At 43.5% G+C, this 23524-nt stretch overlaps 1 protein-coding gene across 1 annotated transcript in view; it reads left to right on the plus strand.

The window, feature by feature from the left end:
• The window catches only part of SLC9C2 (solute carrier family 9 member C2 (putative)), an 80290-nt gene that overhangs the window by 52240 nt on the left and 4526 nt on the right, over nt 1–23524 (plus strand). Inside the window, exons 18-23 of the mRNA XM_062193842.1 lie at nt 2737–2788; nt 5046–5194; nt 8929–9054; nt 14814–14912; nt 19652–19819; nt 21068–21199. Coding sequence (XP_062049826.1) covers nt 2737–2788; nt 5046–5194; nt 8929–9054; nt 14814–14912; nt 19652–19819; nt 21068–21199 — 726 coding nt within the window. The remainder of the gene's footprint in view (nt 1–2736; nt 2789–5045; nt 5195–8928; nt 9055–14813; nt 14913–19651; nt 19820–21067; nt 21200–23524) is intronic.

Here is a 23524-nt window from a genome sequence, read left to right on the forward strand (position 1 = left end):
CTTATATGTCCAAAATTGTTTTTATTTTGTTCTTGTAATTAATACTTTGACTCTCAAAAACCATGTTTTTTTGTTCAGAACTTGAAGATATTGTCATTCTGTCTTCAGCATTGTTCATCAAAGTCTAATTTCACTTTTGATTTTGCATGTGTTTTTTTTTTCTCTCTCTTTGGAGGCTTTTAGGATTTTCTCTTTATCTTTGGAGTTCTGAAATCTCATTGGGATATGTCTAGATGTGATTAAAAATAAGTTATCCATGCAGTACTTGTTGGAGTCTACTCTCTGCAGATGACCATCTTTCTTGTATTATTTCTTCATTTTGTCTTTTTTGTTGTGTTTTCTCCTTTTGCCATCCTTTTAAACAAATTTTGGAATTTCTTACTTAGTATTTGTTAACTTTTCTCATAACTTTTATTTATTTATTTTTCTCATAACTTTTAACTCTTTGCCCTTTGCTGTGAGATTCCCTCAACTTGATTTTCCAGGTTAATAATTCAGTCTGGAACTGTATTCATTCTGCTGTTAACTACCTTTACATTTTTTTGACAAATACTTTTTGATCTTAAAACATTGGATTGTTTCTTTATAGAGCAATTTTTTTCTTTTATTTAAAAAAATCAGCATGATATTATCTTGAATCTCTTTACACTTCACTGGGATTTGTTCTCTTATTTGTGTCCCACATTCCTGTATTTCATTTTGGTTTTTCTTTCCAGTGGTTGGTTATTTTGATTATGATTTGATTTTGTCAACCAATTTAAAGACTTATTTATTTGAAAAGAAGAGTGACAGAGAGAGGGAGACACATAGAAAGAAACAGATCTCCCATCTGCTGGTTCAGTCCCCAGATGGCCATCTCTCAATGTAAAGTTCATTTGTGACAGTTGTGGCTATAGCATTCATTAAAGGCTACCGATGGCTCTTGTTAAACTTGGTCCAGTTCAAGAGTTCATATCCTAGGCAGCAGCTTGTGATGTGTCTGAATGCTAATCCCCTAACGACCTCTTAGTTCCATTTTGAAATGCTTCTTCAATAATTCCTTACATCCCCTGCATTTTACAATGTGTATAGATGAGATCTAAACTAAACGGTATCAATAATTGAAAGGAATTTTTGCTCAGCCCGAATGAGAGTCCTGATTTTTAATCTGATGGTGATTTTAAACCCTAGATAATGGTGATGTTGTATGTGTACACATAAAGCCATGGATGGGTTGGAGGTTATGTCTTCAGGATCCTTTTTTGCGTGATGAGAATGAGCTATCTCAGACTCTTAGCAGAGAGAGAGAGAGAGAGAGAGAGAGCGAGTTAATGAGTGAGAGAATGCTCCTCTGCTGTTTCGCTCCCAAATGCTGACAGTGGTTACAACTGGACCAAGCTGAAGCAAGGAGCTGAGAACTCAATCCAGGTCCTCCACGCAGGTGGTAGGAACTCAGTTACTTGAGCCATCATCCCTGCCTCCCAGGATCTGCATTGGCAGGGAATTGGAGTCTGGAGTTGTGCTGAGTGTAGAATCCAAGTACTTTGATATGGAACCCAGGCATCTTAACTTCTAGGGTAAATGCCTGACATCCTTTTGGAATTTGTAATAGAGTCTTCAAAAACAGTTGAATCGGATTTTTGAGATGTTAGTTATTCTGAAAGTGGTAGGGGTCTGAAAACTGGCCTGTCGCAGCTTTCCTTTAGAGAACTGAGTACGTGTTCATGCTCCTATGCTTATACTGTTCGTAGGAATCAGTTCCAGTGTTCTCTTGTGCACCGTCATCCCAGAGTGTCTTACCATGTGGCTGTAAGTCCGGTTTTGTAGGATGTGCGGCCAGCTCCATGTATGCACCTATTCAAGCAGGACTGGACTACAGTACGTTAGAGCAGTCTAATGATTTGGCATCTTCTCAATACTGATTCAATGTTATTAAGTAAGAAAAAGCAACTTCATAAAAATTATATACTACATTCTGATATTCAAAAGAGGGATTTATTACATGTGATTTTTTTTCTAAACCAAACCAAACCAAACCAAACCAAACCAAAATACCAACAAACACTTGAGTTTGCTTAAACTTTAGATAACAAGCCAGCTGTTTCCAGTAAATAGCACTATATCACACATGATTTGGGTGCAGAGTTTCAGACATCTTACTTGCTAACCCAGGGAACACTCAGTTGCTTGTCCTAGAGCTATTGGTGTGGCCAAGCACACGTTCCAGAAAGAGTAATTTAAGAGTAAGCTTTATGAAGAATACTGCCTGGGTTGTATGAGGAATTTGACAAATATGTCGTGTAATCGATTGAACGGAAATTAGCCCTGCAACGGAGTTATTTCTTCAGTTACACAAGGAATTATCGGAAGGAAGCATCAACTAATTGGCACTGGATTTTTTCATTATTCCACTTGTTTTTGTGCTCTCAAAAGTCTGGTTACCCGAATAGCTGCTCAGTTGGCTCACCCCGTTTCAGGATCTTTCTATGAGAATTCCTCTGGGTGTACAATGCAGTCCATGGTAATCTTTTCTGAGAACTGTTAGACACAGCAGTTATGCAAACTATTCACTGCGCAATATTCATTGCAATTTGAGTATGAGTATGGGGGAAATAGCAGAATTGAGCCAAGTGACTCTCCTAAATAAACTGAGATTTCCTCTAGCATACTTCTCCCCTCCCTCCCCCCCTAGAATTTAGGGTCTGAAATGCAGCAGATGTGATAAAAAAAATTCACAGAATTTTTTATTTCTTACAGAAATTATATGAAATTTTGGAAACCAACAAACGAGATGCTGTGAAAGAACTAGGTAGGTAGTTAGAGTACCTAATTTCTAGAAATCACACCTTGCTATCTTATAATTTAACCAAGAAATACAAGTTCTTGCTTTCGTTCACTCATTCACTCACTCAGTCCATTCAATCAGCGATCATTTAGTGAACACATACAATGGACCACATATGGGAAGACAAAGATGGGTATACAGGAATGGTTAAAAAGTGCAGAGTCTGATGGGGTGTATGAGCGTGTCAGTAGATACCTGGAGAAAGTTGGAGGAAGCCTGTTAGTTGCTATGGGAACACAGAAGCAGGAACAGGACCGGAAGAGTATGGACAGAGTTAAGGTGGCAAGGTCGGGTTTCTTAAGATTTCAGGAAAAAGATGTGAAGATTACCCTAGACAAAGGGTTTTTTTGCAGCATCTCCTGGGAGTTAGGCTGTAAGGGATATTATATCTTGCGCACCTAGATACTCTACTTCAAACAGAGGGCCAAGGATGGAATGGAAAGCTTCCCTGATCTGCTCTCCTACTGCAGGAGTGATGGGCCAGGTGTTCACTCCAAGCTAGATATCTGGTTGGGGGCCCAGCATACCTATGTCATTGGTAAGTGGGCATTATCAGAAAAGGAATAAAGTTAAATCACTTTGTACTTATCATCACGTTGTAAAATGTCACGTAGATTTCTGGGGATCCTGCTTTCCAAGTCAAAGTGGAAAGAACGTGGCCTAATGAACGAACATGGTGACAGCAGGTCGGGCTGATTTGGTACTGAGAGAACCCAGGACTTGTCGTCACAGTGTACATACTGGCAGACCTTTATTTCTGCGCTTTTAGGGAGTGAGGCCTATGCACTGCTGCTGTACATGATGTTTTAGACAAGCATGGAATATGACTAAGTTCTCTCGCGAAGTCCTGTGAAAGAGAGAGCCTTTTTCCATATGGTTACTGCGACTGGTATTGAATGGTTATTGCACCAGGAACTGTCAAGTGCTTCGTAGGCACTCTTCATTTAATTCCTTATAATTACTCTACAGGGCAAATGTGATTATCAGCTTCATTTTACAGGTGATGAAGCTGAGGCTTGGAGAAGCTAACTTGCCTGGGGCTTTGTAGCTAGTAAGGAGTGAGCCAGGTCCCTAAGCCCGGTGTATCTGGCACTGCAACCCACAGTGTTGATCAATGCTGTCCTTAACTTGACTGGTCAGCTTGTTACAGCTGAGATGAACCCTGGGCACTTGCTCTGTCTGCAACGAAATTATGAACCAGATGAACACATGAGAAGGTGATTTTAGCAAAAAGAGTTTGTTGGAAAAGAGAGATAAGAGACTCTAATGAATACAGCCAGGAGGGAGAAGAGAGTTCCACTCCTATCTTGCACTAGGAGTTTATATATGCAAAGCATCAAACAACACTCACAGGACAAAGTAAAAGCCTTATTTTGGGACCTGCTGGGGGACACGTTTGTTTTCCGCAGACTCCGGAGACTGGTCACAGAAACTCAGGCCGCCTGACTTTCTAAGTGGCCTTGGCACCACAGCCTGCTCTTCTGACTGATCAACACAACTCTGTATGTCTCCTTCATTGTCAAACTCGCTTACTAGCCCAGGCTGGTCTCCCAGCTAGGCTAAGGAATTCCCCACCTTACCGGAGGGGCCCTGTATCCTCTGAACCTTCCTCTGATTCCTGTCCTGATTCTTGTTCCAATTCATTTCAGCTAAAAAAAAAAAAAACAAACAAAAAACGGGTGAGTGAATGCTTTCCATTTGTGATGCATTTTGCTCACAGTTGGGATTTAAAAGCTTTCACCTTGACACAGACGGCAGCTTTCACCTTGACTCACGGTCCAGACTGTGAGTTTACTAAAATGGGAAGCGTTTGCCGCTTAATCTCAGACCCACTCGCCCAAGACCAGGGGCACTCTCACCCTTTCATTTCGTTACTTATTCATCCAGCCAACGAAAATCACGTAGTATCAGGATGAGACAGCTAAATAAAAACTTCTGTAATGAAATTATTTCCACCATAGAGATATGTAGGACATGCCATGGAATTAAGGGAGAGAAAGTGATTTTTCTCTTAGCTGGTGGGGAGAAACCTGTTTTCAATTCTCACATCCATAAAATGGAAATGAAAATAATGCTAGTCCTACTGGCCTTACAAGTTCGACATGCAGCTAGCATGAAAAGGAAGTTGTACCAGTACTTTGGACATTATGAACTACTGTACAGCTCTTGGTTGCTATTGTGGTCATTGTACTGGTTGCCTACTTACTTTTATTTGCTTTAGGACTCATAGAGCACGAGGGTCGTGATGTTGTCATTGCTCTGAAGACTAAGCAGGCAATTCGGAATGTGATCGCTAAGGCTCTGAAGAATCTCACCTTTCTTTGGTCAAGAGGCATTATCGATAAACACGAGGGCATTGAGATGAATAAGGTAATAAAGTGACTTCCTGTTTTGCTTGATTCCATCATCGTAACAACCCCAACCTGCACTGTAAGTTTAACAAGTGTAATGAGTGAGGGACATTGGAAAAGAACAGTTTACTAACAGTCTAATTTCTCTAATTAATTAATTAGTCTAATTAACTGCCTGCAGTCTTTATTAATGCCAGTGGCCACCAATGCCAATGTTATCTGGTGCATTCCATTAGTCAAAACTATGCAATTGGCTGGCGCCACTAGACTAATCCTCTGCCTGTGGTGCCGGCACCCCTGGTTCTAGTCCCGGTTGGGGCACCAGGTACTAGTCCCGGTTGCTCCTCTTCCAGTCCAGCTCTCTGCTGTGGCCTGGGAAGGCAGTGGAGGATGGCCCAAGTCCTTGGGCCCTGCACCTGCATGGGAGACCAGGAGGAAGCACCTGGCTCCTGGCTTCGGATTGGCATGGTGCGCCGGCCCGCAGAGTACTGGCCGTAGCAGCCATTGGGGGGGGGGGGGGTGGAACCAATGGAAAAAGGAAGACCTTTCTCTCTGTCTCTCTCTCTCTCACTCTGTCTCTCTCTCTCTCTCTCTCTCACTGTCTAACTCTGCCTGTCAAAAAAAATAAATAATAATAATAATAAAACACTATGCAATCAACAGAGAACAACTTGAGGAAAGTTTTTTTTTTTTTTTTTTTTTGACAGGTAGAGTTATAGACAGTGAGAGAGAGACATAGAGAAAGGTCTTTCTTGCGTTGGTTCACTCCCCAAGTGGCCGATACGGCTGGCGCTGTGCCAATCCGAAGCCAGGAGCTGGGTGCTTCCTCCCAGTCTCCCATGTGAGTGCAGGGCCCAAGCACTTGGGCCATCCTCCACTGCCTTCCCGGGCCACAGCAGAGAGCTGGACTGGAAGAGGAGCGACCAGGACTAGTACTCGGCACCCCAACCAGGACTAGAACACGGGATGCCGGCGCTGCAGGGGGAGGATCAGCCTAGTGAGCCACGGCACCGGCCGAGCAAAGTTTAATAAAGAAATATGGTTGGGGGACTTATTAAAAAGACACATAAGTCTTGCAGAGCCCACAGCACAGGCCACATTACTTCAGGAAATGGCTTGGACAAAGACCTGGAGAGCTCTCCAGACTCCTCCTTCCTATCAGGTTGCTGTTTTTGTTTTTGTTCCGTTGCTATTAACACGTTTTACAGACTTGGGTAAGTTTTAAGGAGAAGGTAGGAGTGGCTCCTATTTCTGGAGGTACAAGATCTAGGGGCCATGTCTGGTAATGGTCATTTGTTAGCAGAGTGCTAACGTAGTGAGGCCGTCACATGGCAAGGGATGGGGCATATGTGTGTGTCTCTTCTGGTCTTTTCCCCTCGTTGTTTCAAGCTGTCACTAATCCAATCATGGGCTCCACCCTAATGACCTTAATCCTCATCCACTCCCAAAGGCCCCACCTCTAAGCACTACAATTAGATTCAAATTCCACCCTCTTAATTCCTCAGGATGGGGATTAAATTTCAACACACAAAGCTCTGGGGGAGGCATTTAACCACATCCAAACCATAGCAATTGCCCAATGTGGAATCTCAGTTTGGCTCCCTCTCTGCACTCATTAATTAGATTTTCCTGTTTCTCTGTCCAGTATGGAACATGTACTGCCCCATCTCAGTAACTCTGCAAGAGAGGGAGTCTCATAATATTAGCATTGTAGGAAGGGACCAACCTGTGTGTGTGTGTGTGTGTGGAGAAGGGACCAACCTGTGTGTGTGTGCAGAAGGGACCAACCTGTGTGTGTGTGTGTGTGTGGAGAAGGGACCAATCTTTGTGTGTGTGTGTGTGGAGAAGGGACCAACCTGTGTGTGTGTGTGTGTGTGTGGAGAAGGGACCAACCTGTGTGTGTGTGTGTGTGTGTGGAGAAGGGACCAATCTTTGTGTGTGTGTGTGTGTGAAGGGACCAACCTGTGTGTGTGTGTGTGTGTGAAGGGACCAACCTGTGTGTGTGTGTGTGGAGAAGGGACTAACTTGTGTATGTGTGTGTGTGTGAAGGGACCAACCTGTGTATATGTGTGTGTGTGTGTGTGTGAAGGGACCAACCTGTGTATATGTATGTGTGTGTGTGTGTGTGTGTGAAGGGACCAACCTGTGTGTGTGTGAGTGTGGAGAAGGGACCAACCTCTGTGTGTGTGTGTGTGTGTGTTTTAGGGAGTCAGAGAGGGGGCAGTTCTGAGAGGTAGGAGCAGGGAAAATGCCCAAATTGGTTGACTAATAAATGGGCTTATGAGAAATTATGAATGTATTGGCCAAAAATTAGGAGTGTGTCATGGGGGAAAAGCCATGTGACATCCCACCACTCGATCACATACACAATCTAGGATGTCTGTGAAATACTTGTGTTCTTTCTACTCCCACATTGGGCTCTGATTTCTAGCATATAGTGAAAAATGGAAGTTCTGGTTCCATGATCTGTGTGTGTTGCTCACTGATGTGCTGTTCCTGATGTTTTGTGTGCTTCCTTGGCACTGCCATCTTCCAGCCGAGGACCACCATCCACTGTACATCTGATCGTTCCATGGGCATGGTTCCCTCTCCACAACCCTTCTCCCTGACTCCAATAACTGAAGTAGATAAGGGTAGATCCACTTTCTCCTTTAAGGTCCTATCTCTTTAGTCTCTATAACATCACAGGAAAGGACTACACATGGATAATAACTTCTCTTTAATTTCTGTCGAGGGAAGAAAGAGTTACTTTACATTATTCTTCAAGTTACAGCTCTAAGCCTGCTGTGCTTCTATTCTATTGTATTTATTTTTCATTCATCACTTTGAAGACAATATAAAACAATCGAATGTTTGAGGCTCCTTAGTTAACATAAGTAAATAATAGCTCTTATGAGGAGAGAGACTTACTTCTTTAATATAGGTTTGTTTAGGAAGGTAATACATAAATCAGTCATTCAACAGTTACTTATTGAATGCCTATTAATTTTGCCTAGTTGTCAGCTAAAGGCTATAATTATCTAACCCAGGTCTAAGGAGATAGGAAAGTCTATTCAATAAATTCAATAAATGGATGTTAGATTCTGACTAAGTACCCTGGATGCTTAAGGCGATTGGGACACTCAAGGAATACAACGCTGACTCCAAAGTCCTTGGACTCCCCCTTGTTCTTTCATTTAGTCATTGATTCATCCAACCACCAAGTTGCAGAATAAGGAGGGGGAGGCATGTAAGTAAGGACAGTACTGCAATGTAATGAGTTCCCTAATGAGGATATGTAGGTGCTGCCATGGGAATAAGGGAGACAAAGTGATTTTCATTACCTCTCCAGAGAAGCCAGAGAAGGGCTCCCTAGAGGCCTCTAGGCTGGAGCCATATCCTCCAAAATTAGGAGGAGTTAGTGAAGTGCACCATACACTTGAAAAAAACTGAGAGAATATGGTATTAATCATGTAACAACCAACTGTGAAGTTTAGAAAATTTTAGATGATAACAATGTAGATACAGTGTTAATTGGATTATTAAGATGATGGGTTCATTGTAGTGAATAAATCACTGAAAATAGTAATAAGGAGAGAATAGGGACAAAAAAGGTAAGAGGATATTTTGCATAGGGTGAGAGAAGTGCAAGTCAAAAGTCAAAGTTAAATTTGCACAACAGGAGTTTATTTATATTTCCTTAGTTTTTGTCCAGTGTTTGCCCTTTGCTGTTACAGAATCTAATCACTATTATTTTGATTGCTTGTTTTTTAGGTCCTTCTTACAAAAATAAAAGCACTGAATAACTTTCCAATGGCAATCCCACCCCCTACTCCTGACAAATACCTTCCGAACATCATTTGGTTGGAAAATAAAGATGTTCTCATTGAGTTCTTCAAGGTAAAGAGTCAGTCTCCCACTCAGGTTCAGGCTTGATGCTAATTATTTTCCAGCTATTCCTCTTCCTTAAACCAAGGTTGACAGAAAAGCACATACCCAGAACAAATGCTGTACTGGTCAATGCAGGGTAAAGCAAAACAGAGGCCTGGCAAAGCCCAGAGCAAAAGCAAGTTCTCACTGAGTCAAACAGCAAAGGTAGCTTTTCATAGTGGCGTATCTTCTTAGGATGAACTATCTAGGGTTCCTTATTGTTGATAATCCCATTCTATTCTATGTTACAAGTTCTGAATTTCTAGATGCATACTCTGGAAAACACAGTCCTTAGGGCAAGGTCTCACTTTAAATCACCACACAGGAGTAGGCATTTGCCCAGTGGTTAAGATGCTTGCATCTGATATCCAAGCACCTGGGTGTGAGGCCCAGCTCTGGCTCTGCTCCTGATACCAGCTTGTTGTTAATTTGTACCCTGGTGTGCAGCAGTCTATAACTCAAGTAGTTGGGTACCTGCCACCCACAGGATGGACCTAGATTGAGTTCTTGACTCCCAGCTTCGACCTGGTCCAGTCTTGGCTATTTCAAGCTGTTGGGAAGTGAACCAGTAGCTGGGGCACTCTCTCTGTCTCTCTTTCCCTCCTACCCTCCCCAACCTTCCACTGTCCTCTGTGTGTGTATCTCTGCCTCTCAAGCAAATATTAACAAACTAATATAAATACTATACCAATTGGGCAGATAATATAAAAATAAAACCAACTGAGTATAGCATAACAGGGAATAGTAAGGATTGTGATATATTCGAGAGTTCATGCTCTGTCTAAAGTCTGCTGGGTATCGCTGAAGAAATTTGCACTCTTTCAAGAGAGGGCTATTGAATATCCTCTGTGTACCAGACTGTTCCAGGTTTTGGGATATGACAGTGAACAATATAGATGAAGTCCCTACATTCACCGACCTTGTATTACATGGACATAGATGGACAATAAATGCACCAACACATAAATATGTAGTCTGCCAAAACGGTGTTAAGTGCTGTGGAGAAAAATAGGGTTAGGAAAGAGAACATGGTGGGCAACCATTTTACATGTGGTGGTCATGGGAGGCTGCTCGAAAAGATGCCATTTGAAGAGAGATCTGGAAAAAGTGAGGGGGAGCCACGTAGATGTCTTGGAGGGGAGCATTCAGGCAAATGGCATAGCAAGTGCGAGGCCCTGAGATGGGGGCTACCTGGTGTGTTCAAGGAGCATGACAAAGGTCCCATGGCAGGTGCAACGGTGGAGGAGGTGAAGCCAGATGAGTTATGGAGAGCCTGAATGTGTACACTGTGTGGGCCATTGTAAGGACTTTGGTGTTTACTCTGAGTTGAATGGAAAGTGATAGTGTTGAGCAGAGAAGTGACAAGTCCTAACTTAGATTTTAAAATAATCACTCTGCTGCTGTGTTAAGAGTTGCCTATAATCGGCGCGGTGCGCCGGCCACAGCGGCCATTGGAGGGTGAACCAACGGCAAAAAGGAAGACCTTTCTCTCTGTCTCTCTCTCTCTCACTATCCACTCTGCCTGTCAAAAAAAAAAAAAAAAAAAAAAAAAGAGTTGCCTATAAGGGGTCAAGAGCAAGTCAAGAAAATCAATCAGGAGGCAAGGAATAATGGTGGCTTGAACTAGTGAAAGAGGTGAAAAGAGGCTGACTCTTGATTTATTGTGAACACACAGCTGATAGATGCTGAGGGAGGGAGGGAGGGAGGGAGAGAGAGAGAGAGAGAGAGAGAGAGAGAGGGAAAGTATGACTTCTGTGACTTCCATCCAAAATAGTATGGCGTTACTCTTTACTAAAATGGGAAGCAGAAGATTTATATGCTGGCAGGGGAGGAAAGCTTTGATTTTGAATAAATTAAGTGTGAGAAAGCTACTAGACATCCAAGTAGAGGTGCTGAGTAGGCAGTTGAATATTGGTCTGGGATTCAGGTGAGATGCCAAGACCAGAGACTGACATTTTGGAGTTGTCAACATTGGAATAATATTAACGCCATGAAATTTGATGAGATAATTTAAGGAATGAGCATAGGTAGAGGAGAGACAACCAAGAATTGAGTCCTGGGCTGTTCAGCTTCCAGTGGTGGGGAGATGAAGATTCATACAAAAGAATTGTGGAAGAGCATGTGAGGTAAGAGGGACCTAAATGAGAGTGGTGTCCCAGGAGTCAAGGTAGTATTTAAGAAGGAGAATAAAGCCATGTGAAATGAGGCTGAGAGATCAAGTAAAGTCAGCTATTATACTTAGTAAAGCAGAGGCCAGATCTTTTTTTCAGGAGAAGCCATAAATGTGAACTATGTGAGATTTCTAGATTTTTATCATTTGGCAACCCATTGGCAAATTTTAAAACAAGTTTAAAAGTGTTTTAAATACAGGCTAAGCACAATGCATCCATAGACTTGTTGTGCCACAAGTTTGTGGGTTTGGTTTTAAAATGCTACTGCCATTATCCATGCGAAATTGCTAGACTTGACCCCCTGACCCTCTTCAAGTCGTACCTTCGCTCTAATCATCCTTTTCCTTAATATATTGGTTCTTGATAGACATTAAATGAGACTTCACTAGGGTGCAGACTATGATGGATTGGGAATACACAGGTATTGTTCTCATATTCTAGTAGACTATAATGTCCAGCTTGGTCTCCATAACAACAAGGAATCATTTTGATGTTAATTTTTTTCTACTTGTTCCTTCTTTCATCCCTCAAATAGTGTAGTTAAATAAAAATGTAAGGTTATAAAGATAAGTGGGAAGAATATGACAGAAATTTAAACTTGAATAATACATAAGTTAGATATTTGGCCTTTGGTGAGCCTTTGAAAAGAAATCGTGACGTTATCTATGATTATTTCAACACTGTTCAGTTCAGAAGTACGCAAGGTGAAAACTGGGGTGGGTGTTTGGTCTGTAGGTTAAGGTGCTGGTTGGCATGCTATGTCTCACATTGGAATATAAGGTTTGATACTTGGCTCTGACTCTGGGTTCCTATCAGTGCAGAGCCTGGGAAACACTGGTGATGGCTCAAGTAGTTGGGTCCCTGTTAGCCATGTGGGAGACCTGGATTGAGTTTGTGGCTCCTGGCTTCAGCCTGGCCCAACCCCGGCCACTTCAGGCATTTGGAAAGTGAAACAGCAGATGAAAGCACTCTGTCTCTCTCTGACTTTCAAATAAATAAATAAATAAATAGATTTTAAATATTTGTCTATTTATTTGAATGGCAGAGTTACAGAGGGAGAGGGAGAGACAGAGAGATCTTCCATCTACTGGCTCAGCTTCTTTTGGGTCTTCCGTGTGAATGCAGCGTTCCAAGGACTTGGGCCATCCTCCACTGCTTTCCCAGGTGCATTAGCAGGGAGCTGGATTGGAAGTAGAGCAGTTGGGACTTGAACCAGTGTCCATATGGGATGCTGGCACCACAGGCAGCAGCTTTATCTGCTATGCCACAGTGCCAGCCCCCCCCCCCCCCATTTTTTTTAAAGTGAAAAGAGAGCTATTTTCTTCTCTTCCCTGTACTCAGAGATATCCTTCATGGAAAATTTAGAAATATGTTTCCTGCACATCTTTTAAAAATGCAATTTAGTCACCATAGTTTTCCTGTTAAAAAACCTTGAGTGGCTCCTGTCTGGCTTTTAGAAGAGCCCAAACTCTTTTTTTTTTTTTTTTTTTTTTTTTGACAGGCAGAGTGGACATGAGAGAGAGAGAGAGAGAAAGGTCTTCCTTTTCCGTTGGTTCACCCCACCCCCAATGGCCACTGTGGCCGGTGCACCACGCTGATCTGAAGCCAGGAGCCAGGTACTTCCTCCTGGTCTCCCATGTGGGTGCAGCGCCCAAGGACTTGGGCCATCCTCCACTGCGCTCCCGGGCCACAGCAGAGAGCTGGACTGGAAGAGGGGCAACCGGGACAGAATCCGGCACCACGACCAGGACTAGAACCCCATGTGCCGGCTCTGCTAGGCGGAGGATTAACCTATTGAGCCGTGGCGCCGGCAGAGAGGAGCCCAAACTCTTTAGTAGGCCTCCGGGACCCTTCCAGACTTGGCCCTGGCTCACCCATCCAGACCTGCCGCCATCAGAACTGCTTCATGGCTCTTGGGGTTCCTTGTCAATTTTGCCTTTGTGGGCCTCTTCCTCCATTAAAAAAAAACTGCAAAAAAATATGTATTTTATGACTGTGTTAGTACAAAGATGACTTTATCAGCATTATATATGCTGAAATATTTTTTCTACCTAGAAGTTCTTTTTTCTGCTTCTGATTTTGCATTTTTTATTATTTTCTTTTTTTCTACTAAGATTCACTTATTTATTTATATTTATTTGAAAGGCAGAGAGACATGGACAGACAGACAGACAGTGTTATCTTCCATCCACTAGTTCACTCTCCAGATGCCTGCATAAGCTGAGGCTGGGCCAGGCCAAAGCCAGGAGCCTGGAACTCAATCCAGATTGCCCAGGTGGGTGGCAGGAACCCGAGTACTCAGTCATCACCTGCTGCCTCCCAGTATGCATATTAGCAGGAAGCTGGAATGAGGAGTGGAACAGGGACTTGGACCAAGGCACTCCAATGTGGAATCTGGGTGTCACAAGTGGCATCTAACCACCACACCAAATACTCAATGTTCCTGCACCCTGCCTTCTGATTTTAAAAGAATTTAAAACATCATGAGTCCATTAAAGTACAGGAATCCTAGGCCCTGTGCCTACTGATGTCTGATGGGTAACTCCTGCCTGTTCTCTATCCCTTCTTACCTGAGACACATGCAACCTTTTGCAGCTACCCCAACTGCGGGTTTCTGTTTGCTTCTGGGTCTCTGCGTATTCTGAATCTCCTGCCCTGAATGGTCTTCAGCTATCTTACCCTGGCTAACCTGGTTTTCTTCTTTCAGGCCTCAGCTTAGCTGTCCCTCCTACTGTAAAGACTTCACCGAACAACCAAGACAGGGTTCTGATGCTTTTCTGCATTTTTCCACAATACCCTGCCTCTGTCTCTTTTGTAATAATTGTCACACTTTGTTGTAAATATTGACCCTTCCTAACTAAAAGTTCTTCTGTAGGCAGGGGGTTTATTTAGCTTACCATTATAGCCCAGGTCCAGATGGCTACTCAAAAAAAAAAAAGTTTACATTCATTAATTTGCTTATTCTTTTTATTTTATTTTAGGATTCTCTTTTTAAAGGCAGAGTTAGAGAGAGAGAGGGAGAGACAAAGATCTTCCATCCTCTGGTTCACTCCCCAAACAGCCTCAATGGCCGGTGCTGGGCCAGGCTGAAGCCAGGAGGAGCCATGAATTCCATTCTGGTTGCCCTCATGGGTGGCAGGGGCCAAATAGTTGGACCATCTGCTGCGGCTTTCCCAGGCACATTAGCAGGAAGCTGTATAGGAAAAGGAGCAGCTGGTGCTAAAACCAGTGCTCAAATATGGATTGCCAGCATCAAGAGTCATAGCTTGATGTGCTGTGCACGGCGCTGGCCCCACTGTAAGCATTTATCGAGTGTTTCTATCCATTATTGTACTGGACACTAATCACCACCTACAGTTTGTTTATTCCTAGAAGGTGATGGGGCACAGCAGCTAGAATTCATCAACAAACCAAGAATATAATTTGTGTGTTTTTAGGCTACTTGAAACCATCTTTAGCTTTAAAAACTTACTTCTACTTAGACAAGAACACAATGAAGCTTTTGTGCTAACTCTCCTTTTACTCCCTTCCCCACTCCCCTCCTTGTTTTCCGTTCAGGAAAGAACCAAACTCGCGTATTTTGACTACGGAGATGTCATCTGCAGGGAAGGTGAAATGCCACAAGGAATCTACTTAATTATTTCAGGAATGGCAAGTGTAAGGGACTGTTGATTCTTTACCTAAAATGTATTTTGAAATGTGTGATCGTAACATAAGGATAAGTTTGGGAACTGAAAAAGTTTAAACTTTTTTTTTTTTTTTAACATGATCTCTTTTCCCAATGAAACTATTTCTGCTCCAAGTGAGCACTGAAGCTAAGAGATAATAACATCCGACCTCTGGAATGTGTTTCCTATTTTACAAAATGCTGCCATCAGCATGACTTACTCCTTACAGAAGTCCTGGGAGGAAGCAGTGTTTTTCAGGACGTTCAGATGAGGAAACCAATACTTGATGTGGGTTAAATTATCTAAAGGAAACGAGAGCTCAAGAATGAGGAGGTAGGCCTCAAAGTCAGATCCTCAGAGAGGTCAAATGGGATGATGATCTCAAATTCAACTTTTGGAGCAGGTGTTTAGCCTGGTGGTTAAGATGCTGGTTAAAATGCCAATTAAGATGCCCACATTCCACATCAAAGTGTCCAGATTTGATTCCTGGCTCCAGCTCCTGATTCTGGCAAAGTAGTAGGGACGAGACTCCTTTGTAAGGAGGCGAGTAATTTAATAGCTTAAAATATGGGTGAGTCCCAGTTTATGATCCAAATAATTCCTTACTCCTAGAAGATAGTCATAAGTGACAAACCTTATTGTTGGCTTCCTGGTTTTAGAATGAAAATACCATGGAAATAAACTATTAAAATAGGTGTAACACTAATACAATATAATATTTAATAGGTATCTGGAACTGTCCTAAGTAATTTTTATTTTTTCATTCAACAAATATTTACTTTGTTGCTACCATGTAGCAGGCACTGTTCATTCAAGACATGGGATTGACAAAACAGAAAAAAAGATTATATTAGTATTCTATTGATCCCATAACAAATGACCACAAATTTAATGGCTTAGATTTAGTATCTTACAGTTCTGTATGTCAGAATGTAAGTACACTAGAAATATTGTATAAAATTACCTTCATATATATATGTATATATGTACATATGTATGTATATATATATGTATATATATGTGTATATATATATATATATAAAGTGTACAAGAGTACTTCTAGAAGTTCATGAGAAATTATGCTTAGTGAAACAAACCAGTCCCAAAAAGACAAATACCGTATGTTTTCTCTGGTTTATGGTAACTAATATATAGAGTACCAAAAAAAGTAATGTCTACGAGTGAAGTTGACATCTTGAAATTAGATTATTGTTTATAGCCCTGGTCTATACTCATGAGGAACAATAGTTCTTCTGTTTACTACCTGTTGAATTCCTCATTTAGTAGAGGATTAAGCTTATGATTATAAAGTAAACTGAAAGTACGTCATAGCAAAAATTAAAAGAGAAATAAGCAAGGCAGGAGGTGAGAGGGTGGGAGCAAGGCAGGAAGGGAGGAAGGGTGGGAGCTATCAGTATTTTCTTAAAACTGTATATAGACTGTTCCTTTCATATAAATAAATACATAAATAATTTTTTTAAAGGTAAGAACTGACTTCTGGACACCTTGGGGGCAGAATCCATTTCCAGACTCTTTGACGTTGTCTTCAGATTCTAGCTCCTCCCAGTATAGGACAGCAGCCCTGCTTCTTGGGAGCTTCCTCTGGGGCCCACTGTGAGCTCCTAGAGCCCCTCTCTGGTCCTTGCATGCGGCCCTCACGTCACAGAGCTGCATCTCTAAAGTAGACTCTTCTGCTTTCCACTTCTTCTCTCAAGGATTCATGTGATCACACGGGGCCTGCCAGCACATTCCAAGATCGCTGGTTTAAGCCCAGCTCACTAGCAGCCTCAATCTATATGCAAAGTCCCTTCACAGCAGTACCTAGGTTAGTGCTGGCTTGAGTAGTGGACTGCACTCTTGGTGGGTCTTCTTTAGAATGCTGCCTGCTCCCAATGTCATCTTTTCTTGGTTTGCTATAGAGACATCTTTATTGCTCAAGGTGCTACAAACTGCAGTCAGAATTATGGTCATTTAAAAACATTTTAAAAAAATTATTTATTTGGGGGGCTAGCGCTGTGGCACAATAGGTTAAGGCCCTGGCCTGAAGCGCCGGCATCCCATATAGGCGCCAGTTCTAGTTCCAGCTGCTCCTCTTCCAATCCAGCTCTCTGCTATGACCTGGGAAAGCAGTGGAAGATGGACCAAGTCCTTGGGCCCCTGCACCCACGTGGGAGACCTGGAAGAAGCTCCTGGCTCCCGGCTTCGGACCGGCGCAGCTCCAGCTGTTGTGGCCATCTGGGGAGTGAACCAACGGATGGAAGACCTCTCTCTTTCTCTTTCTCTCTCTCTCTCTCTCTCTCTCTCTCTCTACTCTCTCTGTGTAACTCTGACTTTCAAATAAATAAAATAAATCTTTAAAAAATTATTTATTTGGAAGGCAGAGTGACTAACAGGGAGAGAGCTATCTTCCATCCACTGATCCACTCTCCAAATGCCTACACCAGCTGGGGCTGGGTCAGGCCAAAGCCAGGAGCCAGAAACTCCATCCTGATCTCTCACATGGGTGAGAGGTGCCAAAGTACTTGGGCCGTCTTAGCAGGAAGCTGGATCAGAAGCAGAGTAGCTGAGACTCAACGAGCACTCCAATACAGAATGCCTGTGTCACACATTGTGGCTTAGCCTGCCAGGCCACAATGCCCGCCTCCATTTAAAAAAACTGCAGTCTTTGGGAAGCATGAATGCGTTGAAAAGTCTGCACTGAGATGGGTCTTTGGTGCCGCTGTTATGATGCCGCTTGGGACACCCATGTCCCACATCAGAGTGCCTGCTCCTGGTTCCAGCTTCCTGTTGATGCAGACCCTGGTAGACAGCAGGCAATGGCTCATATACTTGGATTCCTAACGCCACTATGGGAAACCTGGGTGGAGTTCCTGGTTCCTGGCTTTGGCCTGGCCTAGCCCTGGCTATTGAGAGTCTTTGGAAAGTAAACCAATGGATGGAAAAATCTGTCTGTTTTTCTCTCTCTCTGCTTTTCACATAATTTTTTTTTAAAAGATTCATTTGAAAGAGTTATAGAGAGAAGGAGAGACAGAGAGAGTAATCTTCCATCTGCTAATTCACTCCCCAGATAGCTGTAATAGCCGGGCCTGGGTCAGGCTGAAGCCAGGAGCCAGGAGCTTCTTCCGGGTCATCCACAAAGCTGGCAGGGGCCCACACACTTGGGCCATCTCCTGCTGCTTTTCCCATGCCATTAGCAGGGATTACGATGGAAAGTGGAGCAGCCAGTACATGAAGGGGTTCCCGTATGGGATGCTGGCACTGCAGGTGGCGGCTTTGCCCTCTACACCACAATGCTGCCTCCCCTCCAGTTGGTTTTTGGAAAAGTGAGAAGTCTGAGCGGTAATTAAGAGGATGTAGTTTTTCACAGTAACTTCTTCCATGGTCTTTTGCTTCCTGTTGCCCTTTTGACCACCATTCTCTTTGATCTCCATAACTAAGCTTTCCAGAAAATTCTGTGATCCTTTTGCTTGATTCCTTCAGTTCCCCCCTAAAATTTGATCTCTCTCATCTTTCTTCACTCATGTCTACCAGTTCTCTTCCTGAAGTAATTCGATCATTCTATGTTAACCTTCAAACTTTTTCTGTTGCTATTTCATGGTAGTTCCCCCCCCCCCCCCTTTTTTTTGACAGGCAGAGTTAGACAGTGAGAGAGAGAGAGACAGAGAGAAAGGTCTTCCTTTTTCAATTGGTTCACCCCCCAAAGTGGCCGCTACGGCCAGCGTGCTGCGCTGATCCAAAGCCAGCCAGGTGCTTCTCCTGGGCTCCCATGCGGGTGCAGGGCCCAAGCACTTGGGTCATCCTCCACTGCACTCCTGGGCCACAGCAGAGAGCTGGCCTGGAAGAGGGGCAACTGGGACAGAATCCGGCGCCCCGACCGGGACTAGAACCCAGGGTGCCGGCGCCGCAGGCAGAGGATTAGCCTATTGAGCCGCAGCGCTGGCCCATGGTAGTTACTCGTAACCATTTTAAAGGGAGACAAGGATTTTACTGAAATTCTGACTTGGTTTAGGAAACATGTTAGTTTGTGTTATCTGCCCATGCTATAAAATGCTGCTTTCTGCTGGAGGCATTGAACCCTTTATAGCACAAAGTTCTAATGGGCTCAGAGAGGACAGTTGCAATGGCTGTGGGCTGCAATTGCTAATTAAGGTGGGACTTTTACCTAGGAAAGATTTAAGTCGAGTTGTAAATAGGGCTTTTCTACAAAGCATGACCTTGCCCTGGGGGCCAGCGCTGTGGTTTAGTAGGTTCAGCCTTTGCAGTGCCTGCATCCCATATGCGCACACCAGTTTGATTCCCACTGCTCCGCTTCCCACCAGCTCCCTGCTAATGTGCCTGGGAAAGCAGTGGAAGATGGCCCAAGTGCTTGGGCCCCTGCACCCACAAAGAGACCCAGAACAAGTTCCTGGCTCCTGGCTTTGGATCGGCCCAGCTCTGGCCATTGGGGTCATTTGGGGAGTAGAACCAGCGGATAAGGACCTCTCTGTTCTGCTCTCTGTCTGTAACTCTGCCTCTCAAATAGGTAAATAAATCTTAAAATAAAACAAAAAAGACCTTGCCCTGGGGAATTGAAATGTGAAATAAACCGTGATTTCTGCGCAGGTTTATTCTGCTTCGCCCATGGCAGGATCTCTGCCTTCCACTGTAAGGAATAATGGAAGAGCCTATGGTTTGATCAGAAAGCTTTAAAGCTTTTATTTGCCTTTGCACACACTTTCCCCTCTGCAGCTGCACAGTTCGTCTCCTACCTTTGGAATAGACAGTAGCCTGAGGCCCGATAGGGAGTCCAAAACCCTGTTTACCGAGTACTGTACCAGTGGGGATGTGCTGGGAGAGCTGAGCTGCCTGCTGAAGCGTGAGATCGAATACACTGCCATCTGCGAAACGATTCTACAGGTAAGAGAGTGATTCTGTTATGGGTTATTAGTTAATCTGTCCTCAAGTAAATAAGGAATGTCAGCGTCTGTTCTTCCTTTGGTCCTGGTATCGTATTCTGTCACCTAACCAGCTATAGGGAGGCAGTGTACAAGGGTACTTCAAAAGGTCTAGAAAAATGAAATTAAAAGATGTCTATTTTGGTGCAAATATATATTTTGAAATTCATGCGTATTTTTTCATGACTCACATTTTCTGTGAACATTTTGAAGACCTCTCAGGTGCATGAATTTCAAAATTAGTTGCACCAAAAGCAATGTATCTTTCAACTCCGTTTTCCATTGTTTTAGCCTGTGGACCAGCTAAGAAAAGGCAGATTTAGTGTCTCACATGCCAGCTCTTCCACACCATGGCTGTGGGATGTGGAGCAAATTATTCGAGCCTCTTCAAGTCTTGATGTCCTTATTTATGCAGTAGGGAGAATACCTCCCTCTTGGTGTCATCAAGGGCACGACAATCTCTGTGTCTGGCACTCTGCACAGATGCTCAGTAAATGACTACCATTGTGGGGACCAAGTGTTGGAAGAATACTGGTTTTTAAAGTTCTTTTCTTCTATTTTCACACCAGGTGAGAAGTTATCTACTGAACAGTAAGTGGTCTGACATTGTCCTAGCTGTGGAGAATTCGAATAGAAGTGAGCCGGAGTTCCTGCTACAAAGGGTCCTCCATCTTTGGAGCCTGTAGAGTCTTAGGGGTGTGTGGAGCAGAGGGGAATGCTGCTTTGCCAGTTTAGCACGGTGTTATTTCTGGGAGAGGACAGAAGGCTCGCTTTTAGTCGGAAGACTGAATTGGAGTCATTACAGTTTATTTAACTTGAAATCTGAAGGAACGGTCTTCCTTATTCAGGTAAGCAGTTTGTCTCTGGAGATAGTGTGGATGAGCCCACTTCACCTACTGTGACAGTAAAGAGATATATTTGTATGTCTCAGTTCCTGAATCTTGGGTTCCTGAGCCATTCCCTTTATAATATGCTTGGATTGATGGGAATTTTCCTGGTCTATTGAGTTTAGCTCCAATTAGACCACAAATTTTACCATCGAATACATAGCAACCCACCATTCCACAACCCAATGTGTTTAAACAACAGAGTGTGATAATTATGCTAGAACTGATGGTCAGTTTTTTCTGGGCAGGCATCTGATTTTTGGATGGTCTTGTAATTGAGTTCCAGACTCTGCTGGTTGTGACCTGGCATCTTGTCGTTTCAGGCCTTTTTCATCTCCCTGGAGGATTTATATGAAGGCTTTGATGTCTTCTGGCCGTCGCTGGAATATAAAATATGGCTAAAGCTTGCTCTTGATACTGCCTGTCAGTATTTTGAATCAAGTCTGGTGGATGAGGTTAGTTACATGATTAAAATATGAATGCCTTTTAGGTTCTTTATTTTCTGTATTTTTCACAAAATGCATTTCATATTTTTCAAACAACAAAAAGCTTATGTCTGATTTCTCTAAAATGGGATTGCTGGAATTTTAACAGCTCCATCTTGCCCTGGCTTCCTCCAGGTTGTCAATCTTCTTGGCACAGCTAATTTTCTCAAGCTACCTGCAGTCATCCCTACAAATAAAAAAGAAGCCAATTCAGCAGATATTAAATAGGCAGTTCCCCAAGAGCCAAGCATAGCATTAATCAGAATGGCTTTATGAACACTTGGTCTGGTATTTATTGTAATGTACTTTTCCTACAGTGATATAAATCTCTTGCCTTTTCAAAATCTTTAATGTAAGCCTCTTCTAGGAACTTTCCCTCCAAAAGGTAGTGGGTCAAGTCTGTCTCTGATCTGCCACAATTTACAATCTCATATTTGTATCCTTCATGTAAATTTAGGATCTGGTATGAGACTCAGAGGAGAGAATTAGGACCAATGGAGTCAGATTTGACACAGCAATAGAGTAAATGTCCTCTACAATGTTAAAATTCATGAGCAACACATATTCATTATATGAATGAGCAAAGGCAGATGTAAAACATTAAAAATTATAATAACCATCTATCCCGAATTTTGCTTCCCAGAGAATCTCTACTTGAAGGGCTGGTTTATTTCTTTTGCGCCTTTTCCATCAGAGAATTGCCAGTTAGGAATTTTTAGAATACACAAGCACTGATAAGGTTATGCTGTCTGCCCACCCTCCTCTAAATCGTAGAACTCAAAAGGTACACGCACTTACAAACCAAAACAAGTTACTTTAAAAAAAAAAAAAGATTTATTTATTTATTTGAAAGTCGGAGTTACACAGAGAGAAGAGAGGCAGAGAGAGAGAAAGAGGTCTTCCATCTGATGGTTCACTCTCCAGATGGCCACAACGGCCGGAGCTGCGCCGATCCAAAGCCAGGAGCCAGGAGCTTCTTCCAGGTCTCCCACATGGGTGCAGGGGCCCAAGGACTTGGGCCATCTTCTACTGCTATCCCGGGCCGTAGCAGAGAGCTGGACAGGAAATGGAGCAGCCAGGTCTCGAACCGGTGCCCATATGGGATGCCGGAGCTTCAGGCCAGGGCGTTAACCAACTGCGCCACAGCGCCGGCCCCAGCAAGTTACTTTTTTAAAAAGAGATTTGGAACAGGCCAGAGCCAGGAATCAGGAACTCCATCTTTATTTCCCACATGCGTAGCAGGAGCCCAAGTACTTGAATCATCTTCTGCTGCCTTCCCAGGCACATTAGCAGGAAGCTGGATCAGAAGCAGAGTTGTCAGGACTTGAACCATCACTCCAATATGGATGCTAGCATTGCAGGCAGTGGCCTAACCCATGGGGCCACAATACTGCCCCCAGAGCAGGTCATTTTCAGTAGGATTTTCTGGCTGCAAGTTTCTAGACACATTGCCAATTTCTTATGAGGTTGGTGCCCCAGCTGTATTGGTGCCTTGAACAAGTAGGTGTTTGATTTGCTTGTCTCTGGTGGACATCTAAGGGCTGGCTCACAGAGCTGTGTGCTCCTTGGGGCTTGAGATGTTCAGATTGGGCTGATACCATTTGCCAATGCACACTGTCCAGAAGGTTCCTGTCATTGACCTGATCTCCAAGCTTCGGCATCGCAGTTGGCAGTGCTGCTGTCAAGAAGTGCCACTGGCCGGCGCTGCGGCTCAACAGGCTAATCCTCCGCCTTGCGGCGCTGGCACACCGGCTTCTAGTCCCAGTCAGGGCACCGATCCTGTCCCGGTTGCCCCTCTTCCAGGCCAGCTCTCTGCTGTGGCCAGGGAGTGCAGTGGAGGATGGCCCAAGTGCTTGGGCCCTGCACCCCATGGGAGACCAGGAGAAGCACCTGGCTCCTGCCATCGGATCAGCGCGGTGTGCCGGCAGCAGTGCGTCTACCACAGCGGCCATTGGAGGGTGAACCAACGGCAAAAAGGAAGACCTTTCTCTCTGTCTCTCTCTCTCACTGTCCACACTGCCTATCAAAAAAAAAAAAAAAAAAAAAAAGAAGAAGAAGAAGAAGAAGTGCCGCACACTTAAGCAATACAAATATACTGTCTCACAGTTTGGGAGGCTGGAAATGTGATATCGAGGTGTGGCTAGGCCTGGGTCTGGCTGAGCACTGTAGGGATGTGTTCTGGGCCTACCTTCTTGCCTTGTAGGTGACCACCTTCCTGAACCTCAAAGTATGGCTCACACTCAGTTCTTTTTTTTTTTTTTTATTTAACAATTTTTTAAAAACTTTTATTTAATG

The sequence above is a fragment of the Lepus europaeus genome, chromosome 5, assembly GCF_033115175.1.
Source record: "Lepus europaeus isolate LE1 chromosome 5, mLepTim1.pri, whole genome shotgun sequence".
In the NCBI taxonomy this organism is placed as follows: Eukaryota; Metazoa; Chordata; class Mammalia; order Lagomorpha; family Leporidae; genus Lepus; species Lepus europaeus.